At 42.3% G+C, this 16446-nt stretch overlaps 1 protein-coding gene across 2 annotated transcripts in view; it reads right to left on the bottom strand.

Annotated features, from left to right (window-relative positions):
- Window positions 1-2631: 2631 nt before the first annotated feature.
- Window positions 2632-16446, bottom strand: part of HSD11B1 (hydroxysteroid 11-beta dehydrogenase 1) — a 51994-nt gene continuing 38179 nt past the window's right edge. Inside the window, exons 6-7 of one of the 2 annotated variants that reach the window (XM_027613801.1) lie at window positions 4876-5019; window positions 2632-3185 (exon numbers count right to left, since the gene is read on the bottom strand). In XM_027613801.1, the coding sequence (XP_027469602.1) occupies window positions 2968-3185; window positions 4876-5019 (362 nt within the window). In that variant the 3' untranslated portion in view covers window positions 2632-2967. The remainder of the gene's footprint in view (window positions 3186-4875; window positions 5020-16446) is intronic. The other variant, XM_027613802.1, reaches the window with a different exon arrangement.

The raw sequence follows: 16446 nt of genomic DNA, 5'->3' as shown, positions 1-16446 counted from the left end.
CTTAGAAACGGTGTCCTTCGGCTCTGACTGTGTATTTCTTTGTTTCTGTCGTGATTTACATTTGTGACAAACACTTCTGGTTGCCTGGGGTTAGAATGGGCTTAGCTGAAATCTCCATTTCTCAACCTCTCTTGAAGGGAGGGGTGGTCACACAACATGACTCTAGCCCTCAGGATGTGAGCTGAAGTCCTTGGATGGGGCTTCCCAGTTTGCTCTTTATCAGGGGGCAGATTCAGCTGGTGTGCATCCTTTGCCCTTCACCTTCCCCTTTGCCTTCCCTGAAATGTAGGACGATGCTGAGCTACAGCCACTATCTTGTGACTCCACAGTGACACGGAGAAGGATGGATAGTTGAGTGGAAAGACAGAAGGAGCCTGGCTCCCTGAGGCCCTGGTTTGCCCCTCCCAGACTTTTTGTTAGGGGAGGAAAAGTAATTTCTACTTCATTGAGCCACCGTCGGTGGGTTTTTCTGTTACTCCCAGGGGAATACAGTGCTAGTGAACGTGAAGTCGATTTCGGGACTCGAACACAGTTAAGGCTGTTGACTTCATGCAAAATGCTGACGCCCTGAGAGTTCAAGAATGTGAGCATCCCCTGTCTTTGGGAGCCCTTGTTCCCCCAGCCTCCCCAATAGAAAGAAGCTGCCTATTACTTTCAAGTCCTTGGAGGAGAAGAGAGACATTGAGCTGGGCCTTTAAGAATAACTAATTCTGTCAAGAATGTGGAATGGGAAAGTCAGGGCGGTGTGCTGGAGCAGGCTGTACAGGTTTGAGAGAGCTGCTGGTGCATTTCTCTTCTGTTACACATTCAGCAATGTGATCCTGTGATCTGGTGGCTTGAAATCAACCAGGGTGAGAGTACTTACAGCATGTAATACTAAATTTACATTTACAAATCGGGCATGTTTCTTTTTTTCTCTCTCTCTCTTTTCTGGAGAGCCAGTTGTTAAACATTTACCAACACACCCTTGGAAAGACCAAAGGTTTAGTTTATTAGTTACATAAATATTGTTACATACCCTCTCTTGCTTTCCCCAGTAAATGAACAGAATCAGGGAGCAGCTGATTTATACTAAACATAGGCTGAAGTCTTAATGTGTCTTTAAGCCTAAAGAAAACCCTAAAAGTTCAGGCTGAAGGCAAAACTAATTTGAAGGTGACTCTGGCTATAAATTTGCCATCTGATCATGCTCCTCTCTCAGCGTTTACCTCCTTTCCTCCTGATCAGCCTCACGCCCTCATCCTGTTGCAAACCTGGCTTCTTGCCCCATTTGTGATGCATGCACACAGATTAGCACAACAGTTTATCACCTGCACCCAGACACTTCGTGATCTTCTCTGATTTTGCACTAGTGTGCATTGTGTTGTGCTGTATGGTCAGAAATCTGACTTCACATCTTGGATCTATTCTCTTGCACACAGGTGCAGTCAGATCTTTCCTGCTCCCTTGCATTGAGCAGGCTGGGAAGAATCTCTTTCTAAGAAAAGCCCAGTCATATTCACCGTCAGATCTAGCTCCTTGTCTGGATGGTTGGCAGGCTCAATGGATTCCAGTCTGTTCTGCTGCCTGGTCACTTAGATTAAGCGATGGGAAAAGGACATTTCCCTTGTGCATCCAAGCCCATGTCTCGTGTCCTAGTATCTCTTACCATGGAAGCCCTGCATCTGGGGATGTTGAGTTCATGCTGGATATATCCCATCTGTCCCTCCAGAACACTCTCCATTCTTTCCTACCCTTCTGTCTATGAGGAAGCTGACGTGTGTGGTTTATATCAGTCTGCTCCCTTGCCCTTCTGGTTAGCTAATAGAAAATATTAGCAAGAAGTTGGAGGGAGGGAAGAGAGTGAAGCTGGGGTGTTTATTTCCCCAGATCCCTCCTGCATGGTCCTAGCTGGGCTGGTGGCATCCCGTAACTGAATGTCATAGTTCCTGTTTTGTGATGCTCTCCAAACAGTTTCTGTCTCCAGATTCTCATAATCGTTCTTTTTGTCCCTAAGGTGGGACTAGCCCCAAGATACTTTCTTATCCTTTGTGATTGCCCTATGACCTTGTCCACACTTTTGTAAACAACCCCCTTTTTATTAAAGCATAACCTGGAGGGGACCTAACCAACACAGGGCTTTGCTGAGTTGTTAATATAGCTGATTTCTGTTTCCTGTTTGGTTGTAGTCAGGTGATGCCTGGCAACTGTTTGATAAATGTTTGTTGAATGAACTGATGGAATGTGTAAGTGGCAGGATGGAACTCCATTCCCTTCTCTCCAGGCTTCTAACACACAGTTGAGAGTTCACACGTAAAATGGAGACACCTGATACAGTCTGAGGGCAATAAACATGTGTCTGTTCTGTGGCTCAAGTTCCCAGGGACTTCCACTTACATGGTGATTTATACCCACCAAGGTGTCCTCCTTCCCAGAGGAGCAATATAAAATAATATAGAATATCTGAAATATACAATATGGTATGGACATGATGTCCGTTAAATGAAGAGTAGGGTGATTTCTTCAACTCAAGAACAGAGAAAAGATTCAGACCACAAAATACGAAATGAACACTGAAAATTTTCACTCATATAGGTTATGGTTTTAAAGGACCATACTGAATGAAATGAACTTAGAGCTACTAACCGTGAATTTACAACATTGATATGACCTTTATTATAATTAATATTGTATTACTCATAATATTATATATGAGGTAAATTTGATAGAACTACCTTTTAATTATACCTATGGTTACTATCAGTTTCACAACTGCAGGTTGCAGTGGTTCATGACATTCATTATAATTACGTTTCCACTGTGCAAGTGTTAGAGGAACTCCTTCAAATTATGAGATGTGATGTGTGACTTACAACACTCTGGGGACACCCATTTGTCTCTCCTTGGAGATGCCTTCACGGATGGAGCTCAGATAAATATCAGAACAGTCCCAAAGCTCCCTTACCATGCCCCACGTTAAGGAAGTGCTTAGTTGTTTATAAATTTGTCCAAACTATAACTTCTTAAGGACAAGAATTCCAGGATCTTCCTCCCTGGGTTTCCCAGCAGGAGATCTGTCCAGACTGAGTTGTCATAGTACACTTCCTCTTGACGCAGAGCTCCCCCTTTGATGATCTCCAGGGCACATTCTTCCTTCGGAGACGCATTGATGTTGAGTATCCCAGAAACGGCCTTCATGGCTGTGTCTGTAGAATTATGAGAGAAGAGTGGGGTTATCCAAGACCAGTAGAGTCTACAAGGTGGAAAGTCTGCAGACAGTAACAGCTTAACTGTTAGGGGCTGTTTGCCAGTACTTGTTCTACAAGGCCCACGGGCCCTCTCAGGAGACTGGGTACATTTAGGGCCTGCTGTGCAAAGAGAGGCTTAGAGTTAATGTGGGCCCTGTCTTCCTGGATGAAGATCTGGGGCGGGAGGGAGGCAGTTAGAGGTGATTGCGAGATTTAAATCATGCTTCTCTCTTGAGTATTTTGGTGGGGGTGAGGGAGTCATATGGGGGAGCAGAATGAGGATAGAAGTTATATCAAGACCCACTAGCTAATGGAAAGTGTCAGTGGGCAAAGCCGAGTGCTGTATGACAACAATTTTCTAATTTGTAAAAGGAAGAAATGGACAAGAATCCAGGCCTTTGCTTTCTGTCAACATGAACCACTTTGATTTTGGAAGGGAAGTTACTTTATCTCTTCCAAATTTCCATATCCTTCTGGCACAGCTTCTTTTTCTCTTTCTATCCTTGTTTCACTGTGTGTCTTTCTTTCTTGTTCTGTAACTACTACTCAATGTACTCAATTACTCTTTCAATAAAGTTTTCTTCTTGTACCTATTCTAGATAAACTTGCATTTGGACTTACAGAAAAGTTGTAAAACTTGTGCAGAATATTTCCTTGTAGGCTTCACCCTGCTTCCCCTAATTATAACATCACACATAACCACTGTACAATTGTCAAGGTACAATATAATTAGGGCAATTTTACTAACTAAAACACAGACCTTATTTTTTGCACTAACATCCTTTTTATATTCCAGGATCTTAGCCAGGAGTATACTTAGCAGTCATTTCTTCTTATTTTCTCTCCAATCTGTGACAGTTCTTCATTCTTTCCTTGTCCCTCATGGCCTTAACACTTTTGAAGAGTATTGATCAACTGTTTTGTAGAATGTCAGTTTAGGTTTGTCCATTTTTCTCTCTTTTTTAAAAAAAAAAAGATTTTATTTTTAAGTAATCTCTGCACCCAACTGGGACTCAAAGTTACAACCCCAAGATCAAGAGTCTTCATGCTCTACTGACTGAGCCAGCCAGGTGCCTCTGTCCATTTTTTTTTCTGATGGTTGGAGTGAGGTTTTGCATTTTTGGCAAGAATATCACAAAAATGATGTTGTGTCCTCAGTGCATCATATCAAAGAGTTTATGAGGGGCACCTGACTGGCTCAGTCAATACAGCATGCAACTCTTGATCTTGGGGTTTTAAGTTTGAGCCCCATATTGGGTATGGAGATTACTTATGAAAAAAAAAGCGTTCATGATATCAATAGTTCTTATTACTGGTGATGGTATTAAGAGTAACAAACTTGTACTTGATAAGCCTCAAAAAGGAAAGTAATGGCCATTGAGTGTTCTTGAGGATATGAAGGGTTCAGAATAGGGTTAAGTGATGAGTCTGGTGTCACTTGGCACCCTTGGTGGTCAGAATGGAAAGAAGTGTCAAAGGATAGTCAGAGGCTCTCCTAGTGACAGAAGTGCTTCCTTAAGTGGAGACTGGTGTTCTCACTGGCTTTTAGTGCATTACACACGAGTCAAGGAGTTCAACGCCTTCTTGACCCACAAGGGTAAGGCAGGCAATCATCTGCAGGCTGTTTATTCCACTCTCTTCACCTTACCTGTGTTTATGAGGCCGAGGATACAGAGAGTGATCGAGACATTGACCTTGGTCACTGAATGTTCCATCCTGATAGAGGAGAAAAACCCATCCAGAGCAAACTTGCTTGCAGAATAGGGTGCAACAAGTGGACTAGCCATTTTCCCTAAATAATAAGGAAATGGGTTAAGAAGGTGACCCATTTTAGCTTTTACAGAGATGATCTTTGCTTTATCTGTAGTAGGATTTGTGACCCCTATGGACTCCTTTTACCCTTTGAGGCACAGTTTCTCTTTACTCTTACAGAGATTATCATGCTATGTTGAATTTCTGAAAGAAAAAAAGATTATTAAGGTATCAAAGAAACTCCCCTTGAAGAGACTGGGGTGCGAAGTGGGGTGGGCTGCAGGAAAGGCTTCACTGAGGAAAGACTGGTTAGACTTTAGTAAGGGTGGTAAATAAGTGGGACTACAAAAGAGCCATGTAATCCCACAGCCGCTAACTCTGTTACCTCTGACCCAAGACAGCAGAGATCTTAGGGTTTGGCAAGAGCTCTCTGCCAACACAGCAACCTATTGTTGTCTTTCTATACAAGGGAAATGGAAATCCTTGTCTTTACTTTTCTGCTTAGAAGTGCTTTTCTTACTTTCGTCATTCTGGTTAATTCTCAGCCAGTTTGGGAAGGACATGTGGACATATGCCTAATAGGGTGACCTATTCATTATAACCTTTCCAAGAGGAGGGATTAGAAGGGGCGTGAGACCTTAGACTCTTTGCTGAGCAAAGAGTTATAATAGCTACTTTAAAATTCTTTTTTTTGAAAGATTTTATTTATTTATTTATTTATTTATTTATTTAAGAGAGAGAGAAACAGCATGAGAGGGGAGAGGGTTAGAGGGAGAAGCAGGCTCCCCGCTGAGGGGGGAGCCTGATGTAGGACTTGATCCCAGGACTCTGGGATCATGACCTGAGCCGAAGGGAGTCACTTAACCAACTGAGCCACCCAGGCGCCTGCTACTTTAAAATTCTTGTCAGCTAATTCTGAAATATGGGTCATTTAAAGATTGATCTCCATTGATTGCCTTTCCTCCTGAGTATCAGTCATATTTCCTATTCTTGTATGTGGAATAATTTTGCAATGTATTCTTGATAGTGAATGATACATTGTAGAGTCTCTGGATTCTGTCGTATTCCTCCAAAGAGTATTGATTTTTGTTTTTGTTTGTGTTTTTTTCAGGTCAGCATTTAACTTGGCTGAAACCCTCTGTCTCTTGCAGTAGGTTCCAGCTAAAATCACTGTTGAATTATTTAATCTTAATTGACTTCTTGGTATATACATTACCCATGAGTAATTCGAGGGAAAAATAGATTCTGTTAGAGTTTATATATAAAATTTGGTACTCTTCCACTGTGGCTCTTGCCTTTCCAGGATGTTCCCCCTCCACTTTCTGGCTGCTACAGAAACCCTAAACTCTTCTTTCTGGTTCTTTAAGGTAGTAAGATGGCAGATGTCTATCCCAGATATGGTGTTGATTGTGGACTGCCCCTAGGCATAAGTTATAAAACTGGGAAACTCACCTAGTGTCAGTTCCCCCTTTCCCCTTTTCAAGTGTCAACAACTCTCCAGTTTTTGTCAGCTTTTGCTTTTTCTCTCCAGTGCTTTCAGTGGTTGCTTTCTATATTTTGTCTAAAGTTTGATCTGGGGCCGGCTGATCTGTTAGGTACCACTCTGCCATTAATGGAATTGGAAACTCTATAAGTTCTTAAATGAAGTTGCTTGCCAAATCAATGGAAAAAAATGACTTATTCAATAAAGATGCTGGGAAAGTTGGTTAACTCATTGGAAAAAATTATTAGCTCCTCGTTCTATATCATATATCCAAAAAATTCTAGATGGAAAGTATGGCAGATGTTATTGTCTACCCAATATCCATTTCCCTCTTTTTAACAAAAAGGAAAAAGGGAAAAAGGAAAAAAAATATGATTTTTTCTCAGGACAGCAGTGTGTTCAGATAAAAATATTTATTTCCTCAAGATTCTCTTGCTCTTTTGTGTGGCCAAGTGATCTAGTTCTGGCCAATGAGAAATCTAACAGAGGGGGGTCTCCAGGAAAGATATTAATTTCCTGATGAAATAGGTGGATTCAGGTGGCATGCAGTTTTTACATTTTGCCTCTCTTCTTTCATCCTAAATGTACTTCAGATGTGATGCCTAGAATTGCAGTGGTCATTTGTGAACTTGAGGAAAAGCTACATGTTAAGGATTATAGCACAGAAATGTGGAGTGAGCTTGGATTCTTGAAGATATAGTAAGTCCACCAAACCAACCCTGAACTTATTCCCTGAGAAAAAGGAAGCCCTATTTAAGTGATTGTAAGTGAGTTTTTGTTATATGTGTAGCAGAATGCATCTTCTGACTGATAAAAAATAATTCAACAGGAAAGAAGATACTACAGGAGAATATTTATCAGATCCTTGGTTATGAAAGATCATTCTAACAGAAAAGTAAAAAAAAAAATATGTAAAGGCACAGAATATTTGATGATATAAAATGTAAAACTTCTGTATGTGAAAGCAATAGCTATAATAACATCACTATAAAGGTAAAGGGTATGGGGTGCCTGGGTGGCTCAGTGGTTAAGCGTCTGCCTTCAGCTCAGGTTGTGATCCCAGGATCCTGGGATCGAGCCCCGCATCGGGCTCCCTGCTCGGTGGGAAGCCTGCTTCTCCCTCTCCCACTCCCCCTGCTTGTGTTCCCTCTCTCGCTGTGTCTCTCTCTGTCAAATAAATAAATAAAATCTTTAAAAAAATAAAAAATAAATAAAGGTAAAGGGTACATGATAAACTAGAAAACAATTTGTAACAAAAGTTTAATATCTTCAATCTGAACTTCAATTCTTCATGTATTAACTCTTCAAGAAAAATACAAACAAATCTCTTTAGGGAACCACTCCACCTCCATGCTCAATCATGAGTTTTGGCTTGGAATGACTCTACAGTCAAGTTCCAGGAATGGGTGTGTGTGTGGCACAAGATGTCCAACCAGAGTATCTGATACCACTGGGTTGTTGACTAGTCTAGGACTGGACCAAAGACTCCATCAGGGCTTTAGGACACACTGTTGGTTGCCTAACCAGAATTTAGTTCCCCTTTTTTCCCCTGTAACTGAACCCCAGTTGAATTCATGTTTCCACCTGTTGTGGAGACTGCTAGCATGCTCTCAATATATCTTTTCCTCTTCTTCTTTAGTAGTGGAATCTCTGATGTGATCTGGGCAAATAATTATCTGGGATAAAGTCCACATTTCTCAGCTTCTTTGAGCCAGATGTTGCCAAATGACTAAATGCTGTCCAATGGGTTGTAAACAGAAATGTATTATGTGATTTCTGGGATATGTCCTTAAAAGAAGAAATCAGTCTCTTCCTTCCACTCCTTCCTCCTTCTTGGTGCCTTAAGGTAGATATGATGGCTGTGGCTCCAGAATTATCATGAAGTAGAAGCCACATGTTGAGAATGGCAGAGCATTGAGAGAGGAGGGAAACTGGGTAACCATGGAGCATCCATCCTGGCCCTACTTCCAGGGTACTGCCTACCTCCAGATTGATTTACCTTTTAACTTATTTAATCTACTTCTATTTTAAGTTTTCTGCATTAGAGAGCTGAACCTAATCGTTACTGATAGCCCTTCTTACTTTTATGCTGCCCATGTTCCAAAGGAAAGTTGATACTATCTCTAACACTAGGGGTGGGTTTGTATAATTGATTTAATGCAATCTCCTGGCCCATAATTGACACAGGAATGAGCATGTGCTCCATTTTGGACCAATGTCTTGAGGAGAATTTTGTTGGAGAGTCTGAGAAAATTCTTTATTCTTCTGGGAGAGTTTCTTAAAGTAGTCATTTTGTTTCCCTTCCACTGGAATTTTTGTGCATGGGTATGGGGGCTAGAATTACTGTAGCTATCTCACTATCAGCCTGGGGATGAAGTCACACATGGAAGGGAGCAGAGCCAAGAGAATCATGGGGACATTGAGCTCGAGCCAAGTCAACCTTAAATCTGGACTTCCAGTTATGTCAAAAATGTTTTCTATTATTTAAGCTAAAAATAGACCCAAATTATTTATAAGAGTAGCATAGTGGTTAAAAGTATGAGTTCTACAATTAGATGACCTGAGTGTGAATCCCAAGTATGCCATTTCTTAACTGTTATATGTGGATAATAATACTAAGCTGAAATAATCCATGTAATATACTTAGTGCAAACTCTGGCACATAGAAAGTAGTATGTGCGATCGTTATTAGTATTCATGTTTCAAATTGGTGAAAAAGTATGAGCTATTCAAAAGATTATGTTGGGACAAAGAGGCTACTTGGAGAAAAGTGCCCTTCTGGGCACCTGGGTGGCTCAGTTGGTTAAGCGACTGCCTTCGGCTCAGGTCATGATCCTGGAGTCCCGGGATCGAGTCCCACATCGGGCTCCCTGCTCAGCGAGGAACCTACTTCTCCCTCTGGCCCTCCTCTCTCTCTCTCTCTCTCTCTCAAAATAAATAAATAAATCTTAAAAAAAAAAAAGAATGGTATTGTCTTAGGAAAAAAAAAAGAATGATATTGTCTTAAAAAAAAAAGTGCCCTTCTAATAAAAAAATTCAAATTAGGGACGCCTGGGTGGCTCAGTCGGTTAAGCGTCTACCTTCGGCTCAGGCCATGATCCCAGGGTCCTGGGATCGAGTCCCGCATTGGGCTCCCTGCTCAGCGGGGAGCCTGCTTCTCTCTCTCTCTCTGCCTTCCACTCTCCCTGCGTGTGCTCTCTCCCTCTCTCTCTCTGACAAATAAATAAATAAAATCTTTAAAAAAATTCAAATTATATTAGATAGTATATGTGGAAAGTAAAGTAAAAAAATGAGGGTCAACATATGATCTCAAGGTAAGAGATACTTTTTAAAGCATGAAATTAAAGCCATAGATTATGAAAGAATATATAAGTAAGTTCAAATATATAAAATTTAAAAGGCTTCAGAGTTCTGGAAATGCTCACCATTGCCTTCCTACACACATACCCTTCAAAAAGATTTTGCCTTCCCAGCCATAGAAGGTCAGGCTAGTGATAGCCAATATGCACAATGGCTTGAACATACATCATGATCTCTCTCAAGATATTGAAATAAGTGATGCAAGGATTCTAATTAGCTGCTGTTAGATTTTGAACTAAAAAGTCATGTAAGGTTGGGACTGGGGTAGCCATTTCCAGCCATGGAAAAGGATAAGCAAACAGAGAAGTAGCCATATAGAGCAAACAAAATAATCACAAAAATTGGAGCTAAATAGGAGCTAACATTTACTTAGCTCTTATGTGCTAGTCTCAAGGCTAAATAATTGCCTAAAGTTGCATAGTTAATGAGTAGGAGAACCAGGAGTCAAATCAGGATTCAAATTTGACTCTAGTGGCTCACAATTTCAAACAATAAGGGATATTTTCTCAATAGAAGCCATTGTTGTTTTTTTTTAAGGATTTTATTTATTTATTTGACAGAGAGAGACAGCGAGAGAGGAAACACAAGCAGGGGGAGTGGGAGAGGGAGAAGCAGGCTCCCTGCTGAGCAGGGAGCCTGATGCAGGACTCGATCCTAGGACCCTGGGATCATGACCTGAGCCAAAGGCAGAAGCTTAACGACTGAGCCACTCAGGCACCCCAGAAGCCACTGTTCTTTATTTTATTTTATTTTAATTCCAGTATAGCTAACGTACAGTGTTATATTAGTTTCAGGTGTCCAATATAGTGATTCAACAATTCTATACATCACTCAGTCAGAAGCCACTCTTCTTCATTTGAGTATTTTTCAAAAGCCATGTGTTAAATCCAGCCATTCCTGAGTTGGTGAAGATTCTCTCTGCTTGACAATTAAGCCCCCAAATAGGCAAAACTTATGAATAGTGTTATTATTTTCACTTCTAAGCTGACAGATGAGGCTACCCATAGGGCTACTCACTACTAGTCCCTTTGTGTTAGTTTCCTAGGGCTGCCATAAAAAATTACCATAAACTTGGTGGCTTGAGGAGACAAAAATTTATTCTCTCATAGTTCTGGAGACTATAAGTTCAAAACCAAGCTATCAGCAGGGCCATATTCTCTCCAAAGGCTCAAGTGGAGAATTCTTGCTTGTCTCTGCAAGCTTCTGATGGCTGCTGCCAGTCTTAGGCATTCCTTGGCTTAGCGATGCATCACTCCAATCTCTGCCTCCATCTTCACATGGCCTTCTCCAATTTTGTCTGTGTCTTACTTTTCTTATTAGAATGCTTGCCATTGGATTTAGGCCCACCTATATAACCAGGGATGATCTCATTTTGAGATCCTTACCTTTATTACATCTGTAAAGACCTTTTTTTCATATAAGGTCATATTCACAGGTTCCAGGCTGACATATCAGCTCACTATGCCCTTCTAGATGATAATAAAGATATTGTTTATGGTATTTTATGTATCTGTCCAGGTAGCGACAGGGATGCAGAAGCAAGAGACCATGTGAACCTATAGTCTGAATTCCTGTAGCAGTGATTTTTGTCCCACTATGGGAACTTAGTGTATCCCACTTTCTGTCTTTAATTATGCCTTAGGTTATGGTCAAAGCACAAAAAAGATCTTGAATTGTTTTGCACAAGAAGAGGAGAGATTTTTGTTGGTGGTGGTGTTTTGTTTGTTTTTTGTTCCAGAGAGGAGGGTGAGAGAAGAGAGAAAGGGAAAGAGGAAGAGAGGAGAGAGGTAGAGAAACAGCAGGACATGGCAGAAAATTTCCTGAAAAATTCACCAGATAGATGCATGGTTTAAAAAAATATTTTTAAAAGATTTTATTTATTTATTTGAGAGAGAGAGAAAGAGAGAGAGAGCACGAGTGGGTAGAGGGGCAAAGGGAGAGGGAGAAGCAGACTCCCTACTGAGCAGGGAGCCCGATGCAGGGCTCCATCCCAGGACCGCAGGATCATGACCTGAGCTGAAGGTAGACACTGAACCGACTGAGCCACCCAGGTGCCCCTAAAAAAATATTTTTAAATGGTGAAGAAAAATACTGAATTATTGGACAAAGGTCAAGATTGGACAAAGACTATTGAAAACTCTTTAACCTTTACTATGAAAACTATGCATGAAGTACACTGCAACTGTCATTGACATTCATTATAACCAAATTTTATCTCTTAGATTTTGTGACCTGCCATTGATCTGCAAACCTTTAAACCAGTAATTCTCATATTCAAATATGGAGAGATAGGGCACCTGGCTGGCTCAGTTGGTAGAACACGCAACTCTTGATCTCAGGGTTGTAAGTTCAAGCCCCAGGTTGGGTATAGAGATTACTTAAAAATAATAAAATCTTAAAAAAAACAAACAAACCCAAATATGGAAAGAACCTGCAGATTTGAGTTTATTCCCCTCCCAGAGTCTTCTAGTCTGTATTCTTGGGTGAGGGCTGCGTTGAAGGTCTTTATCCATAAAGCATATTTATGGTGGGCTTTGAGGGTAGATGTGGGCGCAGGAGATGCATGGTGACATAAACTCATTGAACCTGATCTAGGAACTCCCAGAAGAAAGGGGGAGGGAAGGTCTTTGGAAGGGGCTGAAGTCTTATGATAGCAGCTGGGTGAGTTATCATTAAATTATGAGTTATTGTATCTCTTTAAGGCCCAAACTAGTGTGACCTGGGAAACCATGTGTCCCAAATCTAAACTGGATATTTAGGTAAAGAAAGATATTGGACTAGCCAGGAAACTTCAGACTTCACCTTCAGGAGGTAGGTTGTGAACTCTGCTTTGATGACAGAAGGTACAGAAGGGCCAGGGAAGTGGGGATGGCTTGTACAAAGACTAGAGGTGGGGATGAGTTAGTTCCAATGAGAAGCTAGTAGAACAAGAAAAATAGTAACACAGTTCATTATATTTTCTCCTCTTTGAAAGTATAGGCTAATAAGCACTTGTCCAAAACCCATAGGGCCTGATGTGTTAAGGAATTCAGAATTATTTTTGGATTTTAGGAGGTGATATGGGGTTTATACTGTATATTACATAACACTCCCAGTAGAGTCTGGGGAGGCATGCTGTAAGCAAACACATTATTATTTCTGCACTAAAATATTTGAAAGTTCACACTGAGATAAAAGCTTTAAGTAGCTTCCCTTCAGTTCAAGTTAAATGAACTATAGAGAATGAATTATGGGGAAAAAATCCTTAGTGTTCTGAGCTCCCCCCGACCCCAACCCTGACCCCCAGCCCATAGCTTTTTGGATTTTGGAGTTGCAGATAAAGGATTTTGCAAACCAGTCTAGGCTCACTAAAGAAAAGCTGAAACATGTCAAAAAGTAGAAAAAAGAGATAAGAAGGGAGAAACACTCCTAGGTGCTTGCTATTCCAAAAACAACCCTGGCGCGTTTCATTCAAGTCTGTTTTCTATTCACGGAGCTGTTCTTAAACATTTTCCCACATAATGCTGTTTCGCTTGTGTGAGGGAACCTCTGCATTCTGCTATATGTAAAATATAATTAGAAGTTTCAGAAAACAGAAAAGGGCAAGGCCCCTCTAAAAACCCAGATTTTTATTTTTTAGAAAGGTTCTGTGAGTTAAGGGGCCCTGGTCAAGATGGAATAAATAACATGTAACAGGATGTTAAAAATTGACTTCTCCTGCTCTAGTTTTAGCCGAGGTTCAAAGGCTGAGAGCAAACTGGCAAATGCCTCCATCTTCTGAAGGGAGCTTCCAGACTGCCTGTGTGCTTACACAGTATGTGGTAACACAGATAAGCAAAAACCCGAAAAACCGCAAAACCAAAAATGTGTTTGCAGCATGTAGACCCTCAACCACCTCGAGGGAAGAAAGGGCCTGAAGGCGCAGAGGCCAGAGGGAATGGAGTAGGGGGAGGAAATGAGCCCACGTCTCAGTGACCTTCCAAGGAGAAAGGGTGGGCCTTCCCCTCCTGTCCGTTCTTGTGAGAGAAGCTCCAAGGGCAGCTCATGGAGAGCTTGTCCCGAGGAGTTTGAGGGGCACCAAGGACTGGGGTTTGACGCAACCTGAGAGGTTCCGCTTACAATGGGCAAGGCCACTACAGAGCGGGTGCCAAACTGTGTCATAGAGAAGGGAAGGAAGGCTTCCATCCAGCCCACAACTCTGCTTGCCGCCACCCTAGGGGCTTTGTCCTAGCGCTTGTCCCTTCTTCCCCAGAGTCATTTCCAATCCTGTCCCAAAGGACAGCCCCAAGTGGTGAGTGTATCCCCCTGTATTCCCACTGAACTCCCAGGGCCTCTGAGGGAAAGACATCACATAAGCACCTGCTGCCCAAATCACAAGAGAACTAGCAGTGTTCCAGCAGAGGGCTTCCTAAAGAACGCACAAAAACACCCATGCAAGAGTCGGGTTCAGAGAGCATGAGCTTTGAACATTTGCTGTGGTTAGAGCTCAGTGGTAGATTAGCCGGGTGCCAGCCACGTAAGGCCTTACCTATCCTGAACCTCCCTTCTTCCCTGTGCCCCCCTCTTTTCTTTCAAACAAGAGGGGCTAGAGGGAGCTTGGTAAGTGAGGAGGAGATAGGGAACGGGAGGAAAAGCTGAACCCATCTCTCTTTCCTAGAGGCAGGCTCGAGCTTGATCAGGGGAGAAGCTTTAGTGAAATTACTTGTGACTGGACGTTTTAATTACTGAAGTGAGACCTTTCTTGAGACTAGAGGCAGCCAGAGGATCTTTTATGATCCTAGAGCACTGCCATCTGCCTGCCATCACATCCAGGTTCAGGGATGAGCTAACCCATAAATGGGTCTGCGGGAACGAATAAAGTTGTTTTCCGATTGCAGCCCACAAGATTCACTTGTTCAACTACCAGTTAGAAAACATGCCAGAGTATGAGCTTAATGAAATCAAATGAACAAGTAAATAAATGTACTAATTTGCATGAAACTGTCATGAAAGTGAGGGGGTAGAAGCCTGAGTGCTTCTGCCCAAGGTTAAGTTTTGTTTACGGGGGGTAGTGGCGGGGGGGGAATGGAGTCATCACAGCAGAACAGATCTATGTCAGCTCCATTTCTCTCCTGGGAAGTTTTAGACCGCAGAGAAACAGAGCTCTGGCGATCATATTTTCTGAAGCAAAATATGGGACATGGAGTCTGACAAGTAAGAGTGCAGACTTGGTGATGAATGGGACATACTGTTTGCAATTAGCTCTGTCCCAGAAACGCTGGGACTTCGCCACTGTAGGAACAGCAAGAGCCAGAGGGCTGGCAGCTTAGCTGTGTGCTGGAGCTTGTTAGTGGAGAAGAAGAGGTCAAAAGCAGGCCTCAGTGCTTTTGTTCATCCACTCCACACCCTCCATCCCCAACTGCCCCGCTGAGATTTTGAAATTACAGTATTTCCATTTCAAAGGCAGATTTTAAACTGCTTGAATTGAGAGCTCCAAAGAAAGTGTGCAGGATGTAAAAGCTTCATTTCTGCCTGCCTTCAGACTTTCAGAGTGACCCCAGGCAAATGTGCCACGTCTTCTACTGAGCGAGCCCCAAATTGGGGTTCACCATGCCCTGGTGGCTTCGAGGCTGGGAACTCATCCTGGATTCTGCCCCTTTTATCCAGCTCTTCCTAAAAAAATGTCCTGAGCTTGGCCCCTCAGGGTCTAACCTCTTTAGTTGTTTGGGTTGAATTGGGTTCTAAAGATAAATCCATTTTTGTACTCCAGGCTTTGGAGAACCTGGGGTGTCATTGTAAGTAGTGAGACAACCCACAGCCCAGTGGTAATTGAAGCAATGGGCATGAATGGCGATGCCCAGAGAGAGTATGTTGAGTGAGAAGGGAAGAGGGCTCAAGATGGAAAGAATCTTAAGGAAACCCACAGTAAGACTTCGGGATGGGGCGCCTGGGTGGCTCAGTTGTTTAAGCGACTGCCTTCGGCTCAGGTCATGATCCTGGAGTCCCGGGATCGAGTCCCACATCGGGCTCCCGGAGTCTGCTTCTCCCTCTGACCCTCTTCCCTCTCTGTCTCTCATTCTCTCTCTCTCTCTCTCTCTCTCTCTCTCAAATAAATAAATAAATAAATAAATAAATAAATAAATAAATAAAATCTTAAAAAAAAAAAAAAGACTTCGGGATGAAGAACTGAGACAAGGCATTCAGGGTGGCCAGAGGACATGACACCCGGGGCCGGGGGTGGGGGAGGTGGGGGACTGTGGGGGGTGGGGGGGTTTGGATGAACACAAAAGAGGAGTATGTGGTGTTGAAACAGTGCAAAATGCAGCAGAGATAAGTAAGATAAACCTGTTAACTGGGTTTTTCAAGGCAAAAGCTTTTCTGTGAAGGTACAAGGCCATGAAATGTGGTTCCTCCTATTGTCCTGAGCATGAACGCATCTCCCAAGATGAGAATAAAAGAGTAGATTTCAAGAGCCCCCACAGTTGAAGGGTGGGCCCTACTAGTTCCACTGGCATTACCTAATCACCCACATCCAGCCTAAATAGTTGTGCTTGGAGAAAGGAGAGATGTCATTATCATGTGTGTTCATCCACTGGGGGTCAAGGAGGCATTTGCATTCCCATCACAAAAGAGCCTTTAAGATTATTTGGAGGACTTTGCAAGTGT

Source organism: Zalophus californianus, chromosome 10, assembly GCF_009762305.2.
Source record: "Zalophus californianus isolate mZalCal1 chromosome 10, mZalCal1.pri.v2, whole genome shotgun sequence".
NCBI lineage: Eukaryota > Metazoa > Chordata > Mammalia > Carnivora > Otariidae > Zalophus > Zalophus californianus.
Note: the sequence above shows the minus strand (reverse complement) of the source record. Positions and strands in the feature narration are given on the sequence as shown.